This window comes from Cyclopterus lumpus, chromosome 15 (genome assembly GCF_009769545.1).
Source record: "Cyclopterus lumpus isolate fCycLum1 chromosome 15, fCycLum1.pri, whole genome shotgun sequence".
Lineage (NCBI taxonomy): Eukaryota > Metazoa > Chordata > Actinopteri > Perciformes > Cyclopteridae > Cyclopterus > Cyclopterus lumpus.
This window is the reverse complement of record NC_046980.1, coordinates 23,865,306-23,889,388: the sequence shown is the minus strand read 5'-3', so window position 1 is coordinate 23,889,388 and position 24,083 is coordinate 23,865,306. Positions and strand designations below refer to the sequence as shown.

Genomic DNA, 24,083 nt, shown 5'->3' with positions numbered 1-24,083 from the left:
CTCGATTTGAAAAGTTGTGTGCTGATTGCAAAAAGGTTCTAATTTAGAGTGAAAAGAATAATAATAAAATATAAAAATAAAAGCAATACTTTGTGTAGAGTTTGCTTAATAAAGATAACTCCAAACAGTGACTTGCTGTGACTGTGTGCCATTCCGGCTCCGGCCACCAGAGGGAGCCACATCCTTCATCACGTCATCAACCCTCACCTGTCGCACACCTGGTGTTCCACGTTGCTATTCCTTCTCTCGCGTCTCCACGCTGAACCAATAATATAATGTATAATATAAATGGCAGAGAGAAGTCTTGAATTGAAGGAAAGTTGCTTTTTAAATGTTTTCCGCGTTCACCGTGGAGGCGCTAAAAGAACGACGCTTTGTTCTTACATTCAAGGAGACAAGCGCTCATATATTATTCTGTCTGAGGCAACAAAGAAAGTATAAAGATGTGTCCATGAGGCCACGTCGGGTTTGTTTTCAGAACAGCCACATTTCACAAACCAAAGTGGTGCTTTACAGATGTGTCTCTTCCTCTCAAAGCCACTGGAGGGTGATCAGAGGAGCCCCGCCATCTTCTCCAGGTGCTCACCAGTATCGGGGAGCAGGTGGCCTGTGATGCTGGAGCTCCCCGCGCCATCGATGTGCTACAAGGTGGTATCGGATGACCCGCCGGTGACCCCTCCAGGCTTCAGGCCTTTCCTCAACTCTGCTGTAAAGACTGGCCGCGCTCTGCTGGTGGCCTTTCTCTGTTACTATGGCAACGCCGTAAAATCCTGCTCAACCAACCATCTCATGAACTAATTTCCATTTGAAGTTGAAACACCACTAACATGTAAAAGGTCAGAAGTGAGGGTCCTCGTACACAGAGGGGGGTTGCAGCATGTCTCCGGGGCCACGCTGGGCCAAGAGGTATGAAGGAGGATCTAGGAGGACCACCAGAAGCACCTGGTGGACCCCCTGGACCGTGGGCCACTCTGCAGACCGTCATGCAGCTGCTCCCATGTCTAAGGATTTCTGTTTGTAGTTTAACATTTAGTTTGAAGCACATTTGAACTTGATAATAGGAAAGGAACCAACCAACCAATTTCTAAAAATATATTTAGAACTGAATCCTGTGCATTTTGAAATGTCTCCAAAGAAACAATATTTAGTTTCTGTTTTGAAGTGAACATCTACTGCATAAAGGTATGTTTGACACGCTGTGGAGGACTGAAGAGGGGAGAACATCAGCAAACCACCCAGGAGCCACTGAAAAGGACTCATGATGGCACCTGAGCCAATGAGATTAGCTGATGAAGACGGTGGCCCAGTCCCAAAAGTTCTGACCCGTGTTTGAGGCTCTCTGGCAGCCCGTTATGAGCCCATTATGAGTATATATGTGTATGTATATATAAACATGTATGTATAGATAGATATATGTAGGTATATATGTATGTTTATATGTATGTATATATATATATGTATATATATATGTATGTACATATATATATATATATATATATATATATATATACATCAGAATATTCATCAAACATTTTGTTTTGTTATTGAAACCGTTTTGACAAAAACAAGTTAGATTATCTGAAATATACTTTTTTGTACTGTTAAATGTTGTACTCAGAACTTCCACTCACTGCTCTTTCACAACCAATTCATCGTCTCTCTCTCTCTCTCTCGCTCACTCTCTCCCTCTCATTTGACAGAATGCACATATTACATATGAATCACACAGGTGTCATATGCAGGTTGGTCCTGATACTGGTCCTTGTCTGGATCTATGAGTGACTGTGGGTCCAGATACATGTCCAGCTGCTGTCCCTTCACCTGGGAGACCTGACGGTGTGTCCTCTGAGATATATATATATATATATATATATATATATATATATATATATATATATATATATATATATATATATATATAGCTGCTGTCCTCTGGCTCAACATGAGGATGTCTTCTTTGTTTCCTCTCTTAGTAGAGAAGTTGTGGCCGTGGAGGAGGAAGTGCATCTCTGTGTGGACCGCCCACGTACCTGCTGGTCTCTGTTGGGGGTCAGTGAGCCTTTGGAGAGGATCAGTCTCCATCTGCTATCTCTGACACGTCCACACATTCAGCCCATTGATGTTCTCTGTTTAGAGTCAAATAAAGATTAAAGATGGATTCCACTTTGGCTTTTGGTTTCATTTCTCCAGTGTTCTAATGTATAACCTATATATATATATGTATAGGGTTATATATGTATGTATGTGTGTATATATATATACATACATATATATCATATATATATACATAAATATACATATATATATGTTTATATATATATAAAGAAATATATATAAACACACATCCGTGTCTGTGTGTGTGTATATATATATATATATATACAAAAATCAGTGCACATCTGTCACATCTGTGTGTGTGTGTATATATATATATATATATATATATATATATATATATATATATATATATATATATATATATATATATACACACAGATGTGACAGATGTGCACTGATTTATATATATATATATATATATATAAATCAGTGCACATATGTCAGGTCTCATTCCCACTGACGTGATGTGCACTATATATATATATATATATATATATATATATATATATATATATATATATATATATATATATATAAATCAGTGCACATCTGTCACATCTGTGTGTGTGTGTGTATATATATATATATATATATATATATATATATATATATATATATATATATATATATATATAAATCAGTGCACATCTGTCAGGCTTCAACCAGACTAGTCTGTGGCGTCATCATCAAAATGATGCGTCATCATTCCCACCGACGTCTCTCCGGAGAAGACCAACTCCTCGAGGCGGATCTCGGGGTGGTGTTGTGAACCCTCCCGAGGTGCCCGCGTTGGTCGAGTCCAGGCTTCCCGTAGATCCAAGATGGCAGACCAAGCGGAGATGTGCTGAAGTTCACTTTTAACGCCGGAGCTTGCTGTCCTCCGTTCCTCCCGTCGGGTCGGTGTGTTGAGAGCGACCGCCGGTAAGTCCCGGACCGGTCCCGAGCCGGGCCGTTAGCACGGACACACTCCGTGTTTGTGACACCGTGTCAACGTGAAGGTAACGTCCGGTGAGTGTCGGTAGTTAGCTGCCGTAGCATCAGCAGCTAACGTTACCTCCGGTCCCAGTTACCCCAGTTATCCCAGTTACGGGTGAGCGTGACGGGGCCGAGCGGTGCGCATCATACGGAGGGGTCCGCTCCCTAGAGGGACCAGAACCCGGGGCTCGGGTCCACAGGTGCGGGTCCGAGTGTTCCCCCGAGCCGTCAGCTATGCTAGCTAGCGGCGCTGTGTGAGACTGTTGCTTCAGTTAGCGGTCCGCCCCGCCGAGCTGCTGCTGGGGGCCGGCAGTGGACCCCTTCTCCCCGGGTACTCAGTGGAGCGCCACCGGGGGGCTCGTACGCGTGTCTGCCCCGCTTCTTAACAACCCCGGTTCGTCGGCTGTGTTGTCAACAGTGTCACATCTGAGGTAACGACAGAGTCGCGGTAGCTCACGGTTCTCAGACCGGGAGCTGTGTCGCGGGGCGGCCGGCCTCCAGGCCGCCGGCTGCCCGCTACAGTCGGAGCCACCGCGGCCACTCAGCGGGAGCCCTGCACGATGGCGACCGTCTCCCCGAGCTCGGTGGAGCGGCTGCTTCAGGCTCATGATGAGGCCCCAGAGACTCACTGACTGTGTGTGTGCAGTGAACTATTTAGAAATAAGTGAAGAGGGACTTGTTGAATGAGGGGGGGGGGGTTACCTGAGGGCTGAGGTGTTACCTGAGGGCTGAGGTGTTACCTGGATCAGAATAGATTACGTGCATGGTCTAATTCTGCATTTGCAGCCCAGAAGATGTGTTACGACTGCATTAAGTTGCAGCCGCGTTACTGGTGCAGGAACAAGATCCTCGCTGTGTTCTCCTGCAGTGAAAGGAACCTCAATGTTACAGTGAATTTAGACCCTGCACGATGAAATTCTAAAAGTGGACCCGTGAATGCTTCGGTTCTGTTGACCTAACCTTTGATCAGATGTTACGTGATGTTATTGATCGTTTGGTGAATGTCGCCCTGTGTTCTAGTAAACCCAGCTTCAGTTTGGGATCGTGGCTTCTCCTCCTGCCTCTCAGGCTGCTGTCTTCATGCGTCACAACCAGGGCTGACTTCAGATCAGGCTAATAAATGTTCACGTACACCATGTGAAAGGTTTTAAAGGCTTTGGTGAACTGGCGTCCCCATATTAGAGGGAGAGACCTGGTTTAGCTAGTACTACTTGACCTGGGCCATGGCAGTAAACGAGGAAAAGACTAACACATTACTTTCATAAAACCTTCACCTCAGGAACCCATAGAAAACCACTGCATTTGAAAGTAAATTCCACTGGACGCTTTGAGCATGCAGGGCATCATTCTATGCAATAAGAAGTCACATTTATTGTATAAATGTGACTTCTTCCCACACACACCCACACACACTCTGTTTGTTATTACTGTTATTGTTGCTGATTCAGTTCTTGTTGTCTGCATTGAAAAGGTGTTGACATAGTTGTGTTGGCTCTTTCCCATGTTTGTACGGCCTTGTATAGAACAGGGTGATGTGGTAATGCGGTCTGATGGGAAGGGCATGCCAATAAAGCCTCTTTGAATTGAATTTAGAGAGAGGGAGATGGAAAGAGAGAGAGAGAGACAGGCGTCAGCATGCCGTGTCATATTCTCAGATGAAAAGCCCAGTTACCCCAGAAGAGTCAACACTCTGTCAGTGAAATGCTTGCAGGGTTGATGACGTCCACGGTGTGGGGTGTTCTGGTCAGACTGTACAGAAGAAGTGGACCAGTCACCATGATGGCACCCTTTGTGGACCGACTGGTGTTCTGGTCAGACTGTACAGAAGAAGTGGACCAGTCACCATGATGGCACCCTTTGTGGACCGACTGGTGTTCTGGTCAGACTGTACAGAAGAAGTGGACCAGTCACCATGATGGCACCCTTTGTGGACCGACTGGCCGTTATAATAGAGGTGTGATCAGGTACTTTGAGCTCCTTAACTTACTACGAGGTGGTAATTCTATCTTTTTAGTAGTAAAGTAGACATAAGAACCCCCCTCTGTAATCGGTCCCTTAACGAGTCCTCAGTGTTGGCTGCATTGGTGCAGACTTTGCCTGAGATTTGAAGAAAAGAGTTGATATTCTGCTCTGATTCATAACACATGACTATTTTAGGGTCCTATACCAATCTTTGAGATCAAATCAGGACGTCCTCATTCATCTGCTTCTATTCGCCTTGTCTTGCATAATTGTAAACAAAGGGTGGGTTTGTCCGAAGCGTGGTTCTGTTCATAGCATCCGTCCTCTGAGGGCTCTGGTGCTAATACAGCCTCAGCCTCACCTTTACCCCGTGTTCTCAGCTCTTTGTATCGAGCTGATCATCGCGTCCTTTCCATTGTCAGCAGAATGACGTCTGTCCGGTGGTTTGATGGATGCTCCTATTTTTAGATGCAGCATCAGGTGTGAGTGAGATGGGTACAATATAATCATTCACTGTATAAATGGCATTGTATATTTGTGATGAAAATATGTTGGAATGATTATGTTAAATGATGAATGACCTGATGAAACAAGAGGTGCTCTGTATGCTGGCTGATCAAATGAAGGTTGTCATTTCTGATGCAACACTTGAGCAGCTGAGGACGATAACCTGTGAAATAGCAAAAGGGCATCTGAACACTGACCGTGGGAGAAAGTCGGATGACCGGTAACAGCGTGTGGATAGAAATACTACATTTGGGAAGAAGTGTAGAGAATGCTGTCTGGTGTTTCCTCTGACATCACATGTCTGCACCAACAGCTTCTGACTCGCTGTCTGACCTCCATCTCAACTTGAAGCTCATCAGCTGCTGGCCGTGTTTTCTTTCCATGGCTTGACTTGTGTTGGCCGCATGCTTTTCATCCCTCCTGTAAGATGAACCTGTCGCTTTCCTCATGTAAACTACTCATCTGACACGACGCCAGCCACCTGTTGGTCGAGTCCACTCGTTACTCAATGACATTAGTTTAGATGGACCTATGACTCAGTCGAGCTGTCACTGGTGCTCCGTCAAAGTCATACTGGGAAGCTTTATGGCAGGTTCACATGAGGCTCCTGTGGGCCGTCAGTCCGTGTGGTTGTTCTTTGTTTCAGGCCATTATTGGTGTTTCTGTGGAAGGAGTGTCTACAGGGTGGAGTGGGAGGGTGTGTTGGAACAAGTCGAGACACGACAGGCTGTAATGAATAGTTTGTTCAGGAAGCTCCCCCCCCCCCCCCCTGTCCTCTGTGTCTGGCTTTGGGAAGGTGTTGCACTTAAATACCTCATTTTAGAGGTTTGGAAGACTGTTTTCTTTAATTTCATGGAACTGGGGAGCTGGTGTTTGGACTTCTAGTACTTCTGAATTATTCTTTCAGATGGATTGTAGGATGGTGTGGCCTTTCTCAAGTAGCAGTTGAGAGTAGAATATCAATTCCTCTCTTTATTAAAGTCATAGAGGAACGTGCTCAGTGGCCACAGTGAAGTCTTGGACTGTTCTCTCGAGTGACGCCAACATCAGCTCGTCCATCATGTGTACTTTCAGAGATGACACAGCTGAAGCCCCCCCACTTGCAGCTGAACAGACTGGGGTGCTCCTTCTGCTGTTTGCCATCTCTATTTTTATATGTGCAAGAATTCAAGGCCAAGAATTGTTTGCCAATTACCGAAAAAGGGTTGCCAATGGCAGCCTGGCAGCTGTTTCTGTCAAGATTTCTTTATTTTCGAGCCATTTTGCCTCATAAAAATGGTGTGTGTGTGTCACAGATTAATTCCACACTTTAACCATCATAGTATGAAATACAGTTTTTCTGACGATCGTCATCGAACCATATTCAATAAATATGCGATCAGGAGATCAATAATGCTTTGTAGTGGTTTCTGATGTTACATTGTGAACTATGGATCACTGTTGAAATGAGAGCTGGCAAACAGGACAAAGGTAAATTATAACACTCATGATGTGTGTTGATTCAACAAAGCAACCTAAATGATATGGATCTGCCAATATTGATCATTGACGATTGTTTTGGCAGAAAAAATATTATATTTGCTTCTTTTTCCCTTTTTTGCTGATCCGATCCGTGCGACCACGAGCTTTGTGACCAGCCACAGACTGTATATGAGAAGTGGACGTAGTCATGGCGACGTCTCCCATTGGTTAGTGGACTGATGTTTTGAAGCCTTGAGTTTGGTGATGAAACGGTGACCATATGAACAGAAGTGACCATATTTGGACTGCGGAGGCGGAGCTCTGGAAGCTGCAGCGACCTGTCAATCACCTTGTAGCCCTGTCCCAAAGCATACCCTGCTTTATGAAGCATAGACTTCTATACAACCAGAGGAGTCGACCCCTGGTGGTCAGGAGAGAGAATGCAGCTTTAACACATGAAGCATAGACTGCTATACAACCAGAGGAGTCGCCCCCTGGTGGTCAGGAGAGAGAATGCAGCTTTAACACATGAAGCATAGACTTCTATACAACCAGAGGAGTCGCCCCCTGGTGGTCAGGAGAGAGAATGCAGCATAGACTTCAGCCTGTTCCCTCATAATGTAATAATCAAATACAATAAAAACATAGACACACTTATATATTTAATCTTTCAGTTTGTTCCAGTTGGCTAACTCAGATGGAACTAACTGAAACGGGCTCCCAATGCAAACCTTCTATTTCTTTATGCAGTTTCCGTGCTTCAGAGACGCTTTCCAGTTTTACAGCCTGTGGTGAGGGGATGCCTTTTGGTGCTTGTTCAGTCTTCCTACTGTGTAGTACACGACCATATGAAATGATCCTTATTTGTATAACGTTTCCAGAGTGGTACTGCTAGTGTGTAAGTAACAGCTGTTTCTTTAGTTGTCTCTGGAGTGATGACGGGATAGAAGCAACAGATCGTGTGTGTGTGTGTGTGTGTGTGTGTGTGTGTGTGTGTGTGTGTGTGTGTGTGTGTGTGTGTGTGTGTGTGTGTGTGTGTGTGTGTGTGTGTGTGTGTGTGTGTGTGTGTGTGTGTGTGTGTGTGTGTGTGTGTGTGTGTGTGTGTGTGTGTGTGTGTGTGTGTGTGTGTGTGTGTGTGTGTGTGTGTGTGTGTGTGTGTGTGTGTGTGTGTGTGTGTGTGTGTGTGTGTGTGTGTGTGTGTGTGTGTGTGTGTGTGTGTGTGTGTGTGTGTGTGTGTGTGTGTGTGTGTGTGTGTGTGTGTGTGATATTTTCTCGTCACCTCAACCTGATTAGTCGACCTCATCACTAATAATCAATCAATAAATGCATGTATATTTTCTTACAGGCTACTAAGTAGCTCTGGCATGTGTGAGGGTTCCCCCTCCGCCCCTCTTTGAATCCCAGTCTGCACAGGTAGCACTGAACCAGTCACTAACGGGTCACATGCTGGAGATGATCCAGGACTGCGTGTCACTCCAGAAGCAGCCAGCAGGTGATTGTGATCAGAAGCCTCCGGGACTCCATAGAGCCGTTACTCAGGGACCTTTGAATGAAAGGCGTTCTGTATCGGACACAGAGTTGGTTCAAGGCCACTTTCCCCGAGTTCCCCTGAATGTTGAGGACTGGTTCAGTTCCAGAGCGGTGAGCTCCTGGAGGGCGCGGTGCCCACCAGCCTCAGCACGGCTAGTTGAGGGATTCATTTCTCTACTGTGGTTTATATTTGATCCCCCTTACCTCCGTATTAATTACAGCCCAGCGTCTTGTTGGCTTAAGTAGAGACATCCCGCGTGAATTGGGTCAAATATTTAACTCTTGAGAAACTCCCCAGATGCTCTTCCATTAAGACGCTTATCTTCTATTAGCGGCTTTCTGGAAAGTTGTTTAAATATGCAAATGAGGCGTTATCTCATCAGATATGTAGTAATTTGCACATATATTGTATAATAAGTTATTGAACACCCCCCACAGGATGTGTCTCTTTGCTCAGCAGCACGTTATCGGGCTCTGTTCTGTGGACCCAGAGGGTCGTGTTCAGCCCGTCATCCATTAAACAGGCTCATTAGGACCGCAGCCTCCTGGACCTCCGTTATGATCCAACCCGGCCTGTCTGGTGGTAATCTACAATGCACCAGGGTACGGTTCATAAAGGAGCGTTATTCATATTGTGTTCTTTGGGAGCACTTTTTATTTATTGTGGTTAGGGACCTCAGGGCTTTACGATCCGTACCGCTTTCAATTCAGTTTATTTTGTATAGCCCAATATCACAAATTATAAACTCCCCTCAGAGGGCTTTACAATCTGTACACATACGACATCCCTGACCTTTGACCTCTCATCGGATCAGGAAAAACTCCCCAAAAATAACCTTTGACAGGGAAAAAAGTGAAGAAACCTTCAGGAGAGCAACAGAGGAGGATCTGCTAGTGTCGGCTACAACCGCCTCATTATGTGCGGACACAATTTTATTGTGAGCATTATTATTTATTGATTTAAAAAAAATACAAATAATAATTTAAATGTGTCAAAAACGTTCATATTGCCGTACTTGATGATGATTAATAAAAGCAGAACGGCCCGAGTGTTGACATAACCACAGCATTTAAAGGAATGTTGCTACACCTTCGTTGTGTTATTAGATATTGACTTTTTATGTGTTTTCAATTCAACAAGTTTGCATAAACTTGTGTTACATTTTGTCCCGTTTGTGTTACATTTTGGCCCGTTTGTGTTACATTTTGGCCCGTGTTGTGAACATGCTGTAAGTTCCCATGTCAAAGTCCTCTTTTAATGATGGCCTCAATGATCCTCAACCTCCTGGATAATGTACAGGTTCTCTATTTCACATGTGGATCATTAATATCTCATCAGCAACGATGGCCTATGATGGTTCTTCTCTGAGATGCAGAGGATGTATCCCACAGCTGAGTGGATGTTGTTGCATGTGCTCTTCTTTGGTTTGGTATGCTAACTGTCTGAACCGTATACCCATGATCCTCGGCTGCAGTTGCTATGAAGTCATTCAATGGCGTGTGTTGAACAGATGTGACGTGCAGAGTGTTTTATCTTTAATCTTTAGTTTCACCGTTAGCGCCACACACAACAGAACTGGAAGCTGAATGATGGGTCGTTTTTACTGCAGTGCTCTTTGGACTAAAGGAGAAGAGTCAACTGTGACTCCCACGTACTTTTATTGTTTACTTCACCAAATGCAGCAAAGCCAGTTGTTGGTGCTGATTATTCATTGTTTACTCATTTCCATCTAATCCTTGAACTGCTTCAGCTATCGACGCAGAACATGAATGTGCCTCCCTGAAGGACTCGTCCATACTTCAAGGAGAGAATAGACCAGCTCATATTGTATGAAACCTCTTGGATTTGTTGCTTTAAATTAACCAAATGCATGTTTTCTTTTCTCTCTTTCTCCTCCTCCCTTCTCTCCACCTTCCTCTCGAGCAGGGGTCCTCTGGATCTGGATCACAGGGTTTTCTGATCTGCAGTGTTGTCCAGGTGAGACTCTCGCTGCCATTTGGGAAACCTTGATTGAATAGTTTTTAATATGCTCATCCCTAATAAGGAGCTCCACCACCTTTTTTAACGTTGTCTTCATCCTCTAGATATCTTTCTGGGATGTCCTGGCTAGGTGGCCTGAGGGGGCTCAGCCCTGAAGCACAGACCACCAGCACAGACAATTCCACTGCTGAGAGACGACGCACGCCTCTACAGATGGACACATCCACATGTAGAGACACCTACACAGCTGCTTGAGAGAGAGAGACCTGACCCGGCCCATCGGCAAACCTCTCCCTCTTCAATCGCCTTATATTTGACATTCCATCCATCAAACAATCATCCATCCTTCCCTCCTTCCATTCAGTCGTCTCGAGTGTATAATGCGCTGCAGAGCTAGAAGTGGATGATGCTGGCCATGGTGACCTAGTGTAAATGGCTATTCCTCTGCACAGCCCAGTGCCAGTATCTACTGCTCAATCTTCCTCCTCTTCCCACCTCTCCTCTACCTCTCTGCTCTCCTTCCTCGTTCGTCGCTGCTGCTCTCGGCCCGGTCCCGCCTCTCCCCTCCAACACCATGGTAGTTGCAGGCCTGGGTGTGTGGAAGTTAATGCGAGGTGTCCGTCAGCTGGAGCTCCACCGCCTCATCCTGGCACTTATCATCTTCTGCCTCCTGTCCATGGCCTTCCTAGCTTACTATGTGTCCAACAGCCCCAAAATCAAGGAGGCCCCCCCTTTGCCCTTCAGTGACTGCGGCGGAGGAGGGGGGATGTCTCCGGGAGCGAGCACCGGGGCCGACGGAGGAGGGCCCGGCGTCCAGAGGGCACCGCTTTTCCTCCCCCAGCACCAGGGCCGACTGCGGCAGGTAAAGGCGGTGGACAATTCCAGGACGGAGCCTGTGGTTCTGGTGTTCGTGGAGAGCATCTACTCCCAGCTGGGCCAGGAGATCATAGCCATATTAGAGTCCAGCCGCTTCCACTACCGGACAGAGATTGCTCCTGGTAAAGGAAACATGCCCACGCTGACGGAGCATAACCGAGGGCGCTACACACTGATCATTTATGAAAATGTGTTGAAATATGTCAATCTGGATGCATGGAACCGCGACTTGCTGGACAAGTACTGTGCCGAGTATGGAGTAGGCGTCATCGGCTTCTTCAAAGCGAATGAAAACTCTCTCCTCAGTGCACAGCTCAAAGGTTTCCCCCTCTTTCTACACTCACACCTGGGCCTCAGGGACTACCGCATCAACCCCAACGCTCCTCTCCTCTACATCACTAAGCCCAACCAGGTGGAGCAGGGCTCTCTACCAGGGGATGACTGGACCGTTTTTCAGTCCAACCACTCTACCTATGAACCAGTGCTTTTGGCCAGCACCAAGTCCTCTGAGGCACTGGCACATTTTGGACCCAGCCCCTCCCGGGCCCTCCACGCCACCGTGGTCCAGGACTTGGGGCTCCACGATGGCATTCAAAGGGTTCTCTTTGGAAACAATCTCAACTACTGGCTTCACAAGCTGGTGTTTGTGGACTCCATTGCCTACCTGACAGGGAAGAGACTGTGCTTGTCCTTGGACCGCCACATCCTGGTGGACGTGGACGATATATTCGTAGGCAAGGAAGGAACCCGTATGAAGGTGTCGGACGTGGAGGTGGGTGAACCGCAGTCACACAAGCGACCACAGATGATCAGACATTAGCTTTGCTTAGTGGTTGAATGTGAGAACTTGACACGGATTCATGTTCATGTAAAGAGGACTTCAGATGGTATGCCAAGGAAGTGTAGTTAAAAGACCGGTTCAGTTCAATGACTGTTGTTGAGTGACTCATTTAAAGTTAGAGGGATTACTGAGAGAGCTGTAATTTATATGTTTATCATGAAAATACATCAAATGATGATGTGAATGGGGTCACTTGTAGGATTAACCTATAGAGGAGTTGGTAACGACCCAAAGACACACACACCACTCCATAGGAATGATCTGGAGCTGAGCAACAGATCAACTCACTCTGACCATAAACAAGCCACAGTAAATCTGTTATTGTGAGCTTTAAAGGACCCAATAACACCCACCAGAGCCACTCATTTCCCAGACCATACAGCCAGATTTAGTTATTAATATTCTGCCCAACAGTTTCAATTTGCATTATGACACGTTCAGGTCAGTGCTTTGGCGCCTAAATACACATCCAGATGTATAACTCACAGACGTAATGACTCACAAGGCGTCTTTTATCCATTGGGCCTTCAGTGTAGTTCCTGTTGCATTGTTGGCCACAGGACGTCGTTTAAATGTGTGTTAGCTCGACTGGATATTCATTACTGATCTGCAACGTCAATTCAAGATACCTGAAGAAGTATTTGACAAGTTAAAATGATAATTTTAGATATCTACTAACTAGCGGTGACATTCGTGTGTATGGGGTTTCTCATTAAAGATATCTACAGTTATGATTGTTCATTATTAGTTTGAGTAATATTGACTTTGGTTGAATGCATGTTAACCCGCTTTTCATTAGTTTAAAACGAGCTTTGATAATATTTACTTGTAAAACAATCCATTCGTACCATAGAGGAATATAATAATATAATTTAAAGTCATGGTGACGTCCCCGTCGGTTTGTGGCCATCTTGTTTTATTGCAACCAGAGAACAGAAATGACCATATTCGGACTGTGGAGGAGTGACATAGACGGTGTGTATGTCTCTGGTAGTGGCAGCGACCTGTCAATCACCTTGTAGCCCCGCCCAACGCATACCCTGCCTTCCGGTCGTAGTAAACTACGCGTAACAACCGTTAAATCATCAGAAGTACCTGCTGCTGCTGAGTAAGAGGTGTGTTCTTCATCCCTTCACAGGCATTGCTCAACACTCAAAGCAAGCTGAGAGCGCTGGTCCCTAATTTCACCTTCAATTTGGGATTCTCCGGGAAGTTCTATCACACAGGTACGGTGACGTTGGGTAACAAAGCTGTGTTTGAAACGTGATGTTGGAGCTCTGGATCTTTGTGGGATGAGAGGGACGTGTCTTGGTGGGTTCATCATCTCTGCCCTCGACACCACAATCTTTGTTTACGATGACTTTATCTAGGAAAAAGCAAAACGTCAAATTGGGAGAATTAATTGAACTCTTATATTAACCACATTAAATTATGCAATTCATAATAACCAAGACAAACCAATGCTCAAACTTAACTCAAACCCTGCAGCGCCAGTGTTTGGTTTGTCCCTTCAGGGCTCCTGTAGAACATGGGGGTAAAGCTGGAGACCAGTTAACCACATTTCCAGGCATTGAAAGCACATGGAAAATGAGAGTGGAAAGTCAAATGTTCAACATTCTCCTATTTTCCTGAGCAGGAACGTTCTGTCCTACCAGCTCGCCACTGGAAACGATCTCTGGTGTGGATATAAGCGCCTCACAAAAACACAACAACATTCTTAGTTTCAGGTTAATATACACTAAAGAAAACATGTATATTACATTTCTGCCAATAGATCCCCCTAAATCGATTAAGGCTAAATAACGTCCTGTCACACAAATTCTTCACCGCCTGACAGGCTGCATTCAGGGCCCAACGGGCCCGATGGAGCTTCACATTCCTGATACTAGAACTGTAGATATCCTTGGCTACTGTGGAAATACTCACCACTGCCTCACATTGACTAAGAATAATCTGAATCTTTCACAAAGATCTTTAGTACGGTACCAGTGGTACCAGTAGGGTTCTGGTACCACTGGTACGCGGCACCAGGAAGAGACAGCAGCGGTCTGCCTGAACCCACACCAGCCCACCAGCGTAGAGTGAACATCCGGTCAGTGGCCTCCACCAGGAGGTTATGTGTTCAGCTGGTTTGTGTTCAAACGGTTCACGTTCATTAACACGGAGGGCACTGACATTTGTGCTGCGTTCACGGGCCGGTGAGAATAATAGGAAAAAAGGGTTCCCGACTGCAACACATTCACGTTAAGCCTGAACAACAACAACAACAAAACAAGTATTGTGTTGTCGAAGCACTAAAATAAAACCCATCTTTGTAGCGTCCATGTTGTTTCACCTTCACAACTCTTCAACAAAAGAACTCAGCAGGCGGGACGGTCCGAGGAGCTCCTGAATGCACCGTCGTTGGCTCTCTCCAAGTGCCCCTCTAGTGTTCTCGTGCATTGTTGCAGAGAGTGGTCCAGCACAGACCTGCAGGTTCTTTCAACCCGCTGGCTTCCTCTCCGGGCCGGTTTAGTCCGCTGCAGACGGCCCCACATTGAGCCTCGTCTCTTCAAAAGCTCCCAAGTAAAAACAATTAAAGTTTATTCCAGCAGCTGGTCCAACAAACACAAAGCTATGAGATTCACAGACTACACTGTGGCACCTCCACCATTTACATGATGTTGGTGGTTTCTAGTTTCTTTCTCCACCAAACAGACGTTATACAATGAAATGTGTTCAGGAATGCAGCTGCGGGTGAGAGGAGAACATCTGTCTTTATCCTGTGGACTCATGCAGTCCTTTTATGTAGAGTAACAAGGAAGGGTTGGTTGTGGATCATCATATTAGTCATCCTGTAAAGTCTGTGTGTGTGTGTGTCTGTGTGTGTCTGTGTCTGTCTGTGTGTGTCCAGGAACGGATGAAGAGGATCGGGGAGACGACATGCTGCTGCAGCACAGGATGGACTTCTGGTGGTTCCCTCACATGTGGAGCCACATGCAGCCTCACCTCTTTCACAACGTCAGCGTCCTGGCGGAGCAGATGAGGCTCAACAAGATCTTTGCTCAGGTTAGCGGCCGCATGACAGAGAGCCAGTGTGTGTGTGTGTGTGTGTGTGTGTGGAGCACGACAACACAACGTGTGTGTGTGTGTGGCTGCATGGAGCACGACAACACAACGTGTGTGTGTGTGGCTGCATGGAGCACGACAACACAACGTGTGTGTGTGTGTGGCTGCATGGAGCACGACAACACAACGTGTGTGTGTGTGGCTGCATGGAGCACGACAACACAACGTGTGTGTGTGTGGCTGCATGGAGCACGACAACACAACGTGTGTGTGTTTGTGGCTGCATGGAGCACGACAACACAACGTGTGTGTGTGTGTGTGTGGCTGCATGGAGCACGACAACACAACGTGTGTGTGTTTGTGGCTGCATGGAGCACGACAACACCACGTGTGTGTGTGTGTGTGTGTGTGTGTGTGTGTGTGGCTGCATGGAGCACGACAACACAACGTGTGTGTGTGTGTGTGTGTGTGTGTGTGTGTGGCTGCATGGAGCACGACAACACAACGTGTGTGTGTTTGTGGCTGCATGGAGCACGACAACACCACGTGTGTGTGTGTGTGTGTGGCTGCATGGAGCACGACAACACAACGTGTGTGTGTGTGTGTGTGTGTGTGTGTGTGTGTGTGGCTGCATGGAGCACGACAACACAACGTGTGTGTGTTTGTGGCTGCATGGAGCACGACAACACAACGTGTGTGTGTGTGTGTGTGTGTGTGTGTGTGTGGCTGCATGGAGCACGACAACACAACGTGTGTGTGTGTGTGTGTGTGTGTGGCTGCATGTGTGTGGAGCTCTAGTATGCCTTAATGAGTTATTAGTATTATCTGGGTTGATATGTGTTACACAGATTTGATGCTCATTAAAAAAGTACCGATGATGATGATGATGATGATGTACACTTTTCTCTGCATTTGACCCATCCTTGGTTATTAAGGCTGATTACCCTAGAGGTCACAACAGGTCATTTCCTAAAGGGAAGTCTAGTTTGTGAAACTGTGGACTGACTTGATTATTACAGTCGGACTCGTTGGATCCAGAAGCTTTTCAGGCCATAGAAATGGAAACGGGCTAGAACTGATTTGGATCGCACAAAAGAAAATGGTGATTGTTGATTTGGTGACAGCGGACCCCTGAAGGGTTGTGGCAGCTGGAGACCAGCTGGAGGCGGAGCGGCCGCTGGTTTAGGGACGCATGCAGAAATGTTCAAATGCCCCATTTTAGAATGGGTGAAAAGTGGTGCATCAAGTGGGCACCTCAAGGGACCCCTGTGAATATGGCCATGCCAGGGTTCCCCCTCTTTAAGCTTCATTTAGCCTCCTTCCCAACAGGCTGACGGGTTGGTACCAGCCTCTAAAAGACGATGTGCTGGTGGCTGTGGGGTCTCTGACCGGTTCCAGAGATGTTGAGTATTTAGACCAGCAGACCTCCGTACACTCTTCTCTCCCACCGTTAACGTTCTCTTCTTCTTTGCCCTCATCCTGTCCTCTCTCCACCTCCTCCTCTCCAGGAGCACGGCATCCCCACTGACATGGGCTACGCCGTGGCTCCGCACCACTCGGGGGTTTACCCAGTCCACAGCCAGCTGTATGAGGCCTGGAAGTCTGTGTGGGGCATCAAGGTGACCAGCACTGAGGAGTACCCTCACCTGAGGCCGGCTCGGTACCGCCGCGGCTTCATCCACAATGAGATCCAGGTCAGTCTGCTGCAGTGATGTAGACGTGTGTATGTATGTATGTATGTGTATATATATATAATTATTGATGCATTACACAGCTGGTAAAGGTGGCTGATTTTAAATACTTAATAATACATCATAGTTTATTCATTTTTTGCATTAAGAGTCTGAAAACAAAGTCTTAATGTAAAGTAAGTAATAATCAAACAAGTGAAGTTTAACGCACAATGTTTTCCCTCTGGAGTCCCTCCAGTGCTCCAACAAGAGCACAAAGGCCTCCATAGATCCAGATCCTCTGTGAAACCGCATCACTTTGCAATGTATATGAATATGCTGATTAACCAACAGCAGCACTTCAACATCATGACACACAAAGTGGAGCTGAAATCATGCTGAATAAGACCGCGTTGACCTTTGTTCAGACCGATGCTTCATAGTTCCTGTTTCTATATCCAGTGTTTCAGCCTGCTGTGAGCACACAGAAGGCTTCAGCTGAACCTGCTGCAGACACATGGAGCAGCCACTAAAGACCTCTGTGTGTTTCAGGTGTTGCCCAGGCAGACCTGTGGGCTGTTCACCCACACGATCTTCTATAACGAATACCCAGGAGGCTCCAAGGAGCTGGACAAGAGCATCAGAGGAGGAGAGCTCTTCCTCACGGTCCTCCTAAACCCTGTAAGTCTGGACCTGGTCTGCTGTGAGACCCCACTGACTGGAGACTGGAATGAACTGGAGACCTCACTAACACATGAGCGCTCACTATCTGGCCCCTCAGCTTGTGGCCCTTCTCCCTCCCAGCTGCCCTGGACACCATTCATTTATTCATATGCCTCTTCCTGCTTTCAGTGGTCAGAGAGCTCAGTTTTCATTTGGCAAATACTTGATATAGTTGTTCATAATGAAACTGAAATCACACCACGATAATAATCTGTCTGCACTCCAATAAGCCTCATGCTACTTCCTGTTGGATATCAGGAGCGCTCCTTGTAATATGTGTGCAATAGTTATAATATTAAACCCAGAACCTCCAGTCCTGCTTCTGACCACTAGGGGCCGCTCTGCCCTCCTTTGTTCTTCTTCTTGTACTTCATTGTAATATGATAACATTTAGTAGTTGTATTGTTCCACATATCCGACGGCTCATAGTTCTGCTGGTGGAACGTTCCTCACGTGTCCAACTTGTTTCTCTGAGTTCAGAATTATAGAATATCGTCTGGATCCAAATACATTGAGGTTTTCAAGGGGTCTGAAGTGTCAATCAAGGGGTCTAGGACTCTCCTGCTGCAGGTACATGCTGGACTAACCGGTACATTGTGTCCTCTCGATCCAGATCAGCATCTTCATGACTCACCTGTCGAACTACGGCAACGACCGCCTGGGTCTGTACACCTTCGAGTCTCTGGTGAAGTTTGTCCAGTGTTGGACCAACCTCCGGCTGCAGACGCTGCCCCCCGTGCAGCTCGCAGACAAGTACTTCCAGATCTTCCCCGAGGAGAGGGACCCCCTCTGGCAGGTCAGGGGATACGTTTTGGTTTCTGCAGATTAATCTCAAATGTTCTTTGGAGATGAAGGAAAGCACGCTGATCTTGATGTGGTCATTTTTCAGAACCCTTGTCACGACAAGAGACACAAAGATATCTGGTCCAAAGAAAAGACCTGCGACCGCCTCCCCAAGTTCCTGGTGATTGGCCCACAGAAAACAGGTCTCTCTCTGTCCATGCTCTCATCCGTCGGTGGGTCCCTCCCTCCTGCTCACTCTAAACCTCTCGTCTTTACTTCAGGCACGACAGCGCTTCATTCATTCCTGAGCCTCCACCCAGCGGTCACCAGCTCCTTCCCCAGCCCCACCACCTTCGAGGAGATCCAGTTCTTCAGCGGAGCGAACTATGACAACGGGATTGACTGGTAAAGGGGGGGGGGTGGGGTTCTGGTGTTTCTTCCTTTCTTTAAACTTAGCTTAAAGATTACTAGATATAATACTAACATGACATGCACACACTCGCAGTGGGAGGGTGATTATTCCTCCAGTGAAGTGATCTTTCTCCACAGTCCCTCCCTGGGCCTCCTGGTAGTCTCACGCAGACTTGTTGTGGGACGCTACATGCAACGGCCAGGAAAGACCTGGATCCTGTACCAGGAGGCGGGTGTAGGGGTTAAACCTGGGTTTTATAGTCCAAGACGGAGGTTCACTTCTATCGCCATGGTAACGGATGCTGAGCATCTAACCTGCTGTGGAGCAGGTGATGTTGGAGACATCAACTCGTATAAGAGCTCAGTAACTCTCTGCCTTTTCATATTTCTCTGATATTAGAGTTTTCTGTGCTGACAGCAGACTTGCCCATGTTTGTGATTGGTCAGAGGCCTAAACCCCGCCCCTCAGACATCCGGATGCTGGAGCTAACTGGTCCTTGTTTTCCTTTGTGGTGCTCAGGTACATGGACTTCTTCCCATTCCCGTCCAATGTCAGCACAGATTTCATGTTTGAAAAGAGTGCCAACTACTTTGACACGGAGGCGGCGCCGAAGAGAGCCGCCGCCCTGCTGCCCAGAGCCAAGGTCCTGGCAGTGCTCATCAACCCGTCGGACCGGGCGTACTCCTGGTACCAGGTGGGAACCATCACCTCTGTTTGACTTAACCTGATGCCATCCATCATTAATGTGAGAGAACGTTTTAGAGGGCTTTTATTTTGAAATTCCACATGAGGACGTCCTGACTGAGTGACACTCCGAGGTGTTGTACCATCATTTTAAAGTCAGCTTGGTCTTTGGAAATGTGTTATTTACTATTTAGTTTGACTAAGTATTCATTCATTAATGCATTTTTGTTCTATTCTTGTATTATGTATTACTGTCCACAGCACCAGAGGGCCCACCAGGACTCTGCAGCCCTCAACAACACCTTCCATGCGGTGGTGACTGCGGGCCCCTCCGGTCCCAGGGACCTGCTGGCCCTCCAGAGACGCTGTCTCCACCCCGGTGCCTACGCCCCTCACCTGGAGCGCTGGCTGCAGCACTACCAGCACAGCCAGGTACGTGGACTCCATGGTCCAGGTGGACTCCATGGTCCAGGTGGACTTCATGGTCCAGGTGGACTTCATGGTCCAGGTGGACTCCATGGTCCAGGTGGACTTCATGGTCCAGGTGGACTCCATGGTCCAGGTGGACTCCATGGTCCAGGTGGACTCCATGGTCCACAGCTGGTTGTATTAATGATTCAGAGAGCATGTTTATGCTCATCTGAAGTCATCTGTGTGTGTTTACTTTGTGGATGAATGAAGAAGCTTTTACCAAGATAATACTTGTGTTAATGTGCATGTGACGTGCATGTGACGTGCATGTGACGTGCATGTGACGTGCATGTGCGCCTGTGGAGCTGCGTCCTGATGGAGCTGCCTCTGTGTTGTAGCTGCACATCGTGGACGGGGCTCTGCTGCGGTCCAACCCGGCGCTGGTGATGGAGGGAATCCAGAGATTCCTCGGTGTCACTCCCATCTTCAACTACACCCAGGCTCTAATGTTTGTAACACACACACACACACACACACACACACACACACACAGTGTCACTAGTGGATTCCAATCTGTGGTTGAGGTATAGATGTTCATCTTTAATTCAGTGGATGATATTATAATTCATAATATATATAAGTCACCTGATCTCAGACCAAGTAAGCATGCTGTTCATTACTTCCTAAAAGTGAAGGCGGAAAGACCCACAAACGAGCAGCACCTGAAGGGGGCATCTCAAGGGAGAAGCCATTGACTCTTCAGCCTGACTGCTTTGTTTCTTTTCCACTGGAGTCAGATTTAGAGACCTGGTTGCAGTCCAAATACTTCTGTCTCTATGGAATCTGGTCCAGAAGCTCAGCAGGTTGTGTCCCGTCTCTTCTAAATATAGAGCACACCTAAACTTCTACTCTCTGCTGCTGAGGAGCGTACGGTCGGACCTCCGTCACCGACCTGAACAAGAATGCAGACGGAGTGGACCTTAACAGACGCTTCCCCACGTGAAAGGTGTCCAATGCACTTTGTGTCTGCAGGTACGATGACGCCAAAGGTTTCTGGTGTCAGCGGGTGGAGGGAGGTCGAGCCAAGTGTCTGGGGAAGAGTAAAGGCAGGAAGTACCCGGACATGAGCCCTGAGGTACGTCTCCGCCTCACACCTCATGTCTGTCTGAGTAACGTCCCTTTAGAAACTACAGTGACCGGCTGTCCAGAGGAAGTGGGCCTCTGGAGCTGCTCCTCAAGGTTTCCATCTTCAGGAGGCGTGTCGCTGAGAAACAGCAGCAGAGAATAAACACTGGAGAATCAGCTGAATATCAACTCCATAACATTCTCTATTTCTTCTGATTTCTGACCTTTCCCAATTTGTTTGTTTGTGTGTGTGTGTGTGTGTGTGTGTGTGTGTGTGTGTGTGTGTGTGTGTAGTCGCGTGCCTTTCTGGCCGAGCACTACCGCGCGCACAACATGGAGCTGCTGCGCCTGCTGAACCGGCTCGGCCACGCGCTGCCGTCCTGGCTCCGCCAAGAACTCCAGAGCACCAGCTGGAGCTGAGGCCACACCCCCTCGCTCACACAGACGGACAAACACACCACAGAAGAAGTCAGGACCGGAGTCTGGATGAGCCCCCACTTGGCTCTGGATTAAACTGGACCAGCTGATCTGGAATCAGCAGTGACGGAGTGGATGTTTCTGGGGCTCCTGTTCAACACGAGATCTTCCTCAACACGTCGGTCACCGCTTGAAAAGGATCCCAGACGACTCTTCCTGCAACCCCCGACCTGTTGCCGACCTCCTGCCTGCACCGGGCAGCCCCCAGCCTCAATCAGTGTGTGTTGGGGTGGGGTGGGGGGGGGGGGGCACTGAACCTGAACCTGAACCCATAAGCGATCCAGAGGACTGGGTGACCAGCAGGTTTGGGGCATGTAGAACAGATCAGTCGCCCTCAATGTGAGGAGAGAGAGAGCGTGCTGATGGACACACACATACACACACACACACACACACACACACACACACACACACACTCTCTCACTAGTCTCATCCGTCAAGCATTTTCAAAAGCAGCTGTCTTGTTGAAAGAGACAATCCACACACACACACACACACACACACACACACACACACACACACACACACACACACACACACACACACACACACACACACACACGTGTCTACCTGCAGCCGTTTCCTACTCTGCTTTATAAAGGGTTAGATGACAGGTGGTGTAAATATCATGTGTTTCGGTACGTGACTGGAGGCCAGTGTGGTCCAGGTGTGGTCCAGGTGTAGTCCAGGCTCCGCCCATCAGCAGGTACACACTGTTCTCCACGTTGGCTAAGATCAGTGTTTTTAAATCTACCATCCATTCTGCTGGATCTTTAGTCTTCACACTTCTGGACCAGAACATTAAGGTTTATTATAACACCACGTAGTAATGAATAAGGCCGGGGTCCATGGCAACAGTCGAGTGTTCCTGATTGGCTCTGGCCCTTCTAACAGCTGCTGAGGCTCATGGGTAATGTAGTGTGAAGAGCTGATGGGACAACACCGTTTCCAAGAGACTTGAGTGCCGTCATTGGCACAGAGAACCTCCACCTTCCATTTGTCCCGAGACAGAGGTCACCTTAACGTAGGATCTTTGTAGGATTGCACTTACAGTTCGATAAGAGATAAAAGATTTATTTTTGTAATGGTCTGCTGAGATGTTCTGATGGTCTGGTCAAGAGCTCCAGGCTGAGGAAACAACAATGATGAAGCTCCTTCAGAACCACAGAGACCTCATGGACCTGGATCAGACTGACTGGACCTGGACTATGGGAGCAGGTTGACCTGGTCTTGTTTCTTCATCAATCAGAATGTGTTCTCACCAGTTTAATAGTGATGACTAGTTGGCAGCTGCACAGGGCTCCTGACGTGATGTGGTCTCAAGGGCCCGGTCCTGGACCAGAGCCAGAGACCAGAGTCTCAAACCCACTGAGGGAGAGAAGCACCTCGGCCAGTCAGAGGACAGAGAACCAGATGGATATCAGATATCTGCTGGGAAAGCAACACAGAATGCTAAACACCACACACACACACACACACACACACACACACACACACACACACACTCTTGTCTCCATCCGAGGACCGGAGGTCGGAGCCAGTATGGAGACGAATCATAAGCTGCTGTCTTGTTTGTTTTGTATAAATGTCAAAAAGGCCAACACTGTATCATCTCTAATAAACACAGAGAGGTTGGAAACCATGGCGACGCGTCTTTCTTTAGCTCACTCGGCTTGTGCAGGTTGGGAGTGATCAGGTGACGACATGACCAACAGGTCTGCAGAATGTGGGTGTGGTTAGGGAGACAGGAAGTGCTTCTATTGTATTTGTGTGGCCAGACCATCTGCACACGGTCTGGACCCTCAGAGAAGAACATGGATGGAGAACTCCATGAAGAGATGAGCCCACCCCCCCCCCCCCCCCAGCAGGGAGCCAGCTCCTTGTTGAGCTCCACTGAGCAGCAATAATCCAAAGTAACTACACACAGCAAACACAGAAATATACTGTAATACGTTGGATTACAAGCATGACATTTCACAGAAGAACACACACAGCTGCTCGAGACAATCTCAGTCTTAATCTGTGCACAGCTGGTAGCCAACACACACACACACACACACACACACACAATATGATGACTTCTTTCTATCCCCACACACACATACTTGCAGTAGCACGCAGGCCTTCACTGGGCTTATGAATAATGTTGGGAGCAGACTGGAGTTACATGGAGCAGAACGTTTGTATAAAATGAATTCAATGACCACATTTTCCAAAATAAACGAACTCTTCTCATGAACCTGCAAAACTCGTTGTCCGCAGCACATTTTTTAAAATGCTAACACTGAAAATGAAAAAACTGAGCAACACGTTCAAAACAGAATGATGGCACATGCCAGGCATTCCTTCAGTATTGAATAATATAGATGAATAATAATCATTCCAAGCCGACCCGGTGTCCTGTTTTTATTCTCATCACCAAACAGACAAAAAGGGGGACGACTTCACAAGGATTTAAAAAACATGGAGGAAGATTCAGACTGCTTTTCTCTCCTGCAG

General features: G+C 47.2%; 1 protein-coding gene across 3 annotated transcripts; it reads left to right on the top strand.

Annotated features, from left to right (window-relative positions):
• The first annotated feature begins 2,835 nt into the window (after positions 1-2,835).
• ndst2a (N-deacetylase/N-sulfotransferase (heparan glucosaminyl) 2a) lies at positions 2,836-23,226 on the top strand. Of its 3 annotated transcripts, XM_034551760.1 has the most exons (15): positions 2,836-3,039; positions 10,481-10,531; positions 10,639-12,182; positions 13,390-13,477; positions 15,145-15,299; positions 16,808-16,993; positions 17,522-17,650; positions 18,306-18,488; positions 18,582-18,678; positions 18,757-18,880; positions 19,407-19,581; positions 19,833-20,003; positions 20,381-20,490; positions 21,015-21,117; positions 21,402-23,226. In XM_034551760.1, the coding sequence occupies exons 3-15, from the start codon at positions 11,109-11,111 to the stop codon at positions 21,525-21,527; spliced, it is 2,721 nt and encodes a 906-aa protein (XP_034407651.1). In that variant the 5' UTR covers positions 2,836-3,039; positions 10,481-10,531; positions 10,639-11,108; the 3' UTR covers positions 21,528-23,226. The 3 variants fall into 3 exon arrangements, with proteins under 3 accessions (XP_034407651.1, XP_034407653.1, XP_034407652.1); XM_034551762.1 differs by lacking the exons at positions 20,381-20,490; positions 21,015-21,117; positions 21,402-23,226 and adding an exon at positions 19,025-19,215 and having other exon boundaries at positions 19,833-19,997; XM_034551761.1 differs by lacking the exons at positions 20,381-20,490; positions 21,015-21,117; positions 21,402-23,226 and adding an exon at positions 19,025-19,245 and having other exon boundaries at positions 19,833-19,997.
• The last annotated feature ends 857 nt before the right edge of the window (positions 23,227-24,083 follow it).

Excerpts from the sequence above, each read along its gene's own strand:
- ndst2a (XM_034551760.1), top strand. The coding sequence starts at position 11,109 with ATGGTAGTTGCAGGCCTGGGTGTGTGGAAGTTAATGCGAGGTGTCCGT. Across the intron at positions 13,478-15,144 it reads CGGGAAGTTCTATCACACAG|GAACGGATGAAGAGGATCGG; the intron begins GTACGGTGACGT and ends GTGTGTGTCCAG. Across the intron at positions 21,118-21,401 it reads ACCCGGACATGAGCCCTGAG|TCGCGTGCCTTTCTGGCCGA; the intron begins GTACGTCTCCGC and ends GTGTGTGTGTAG.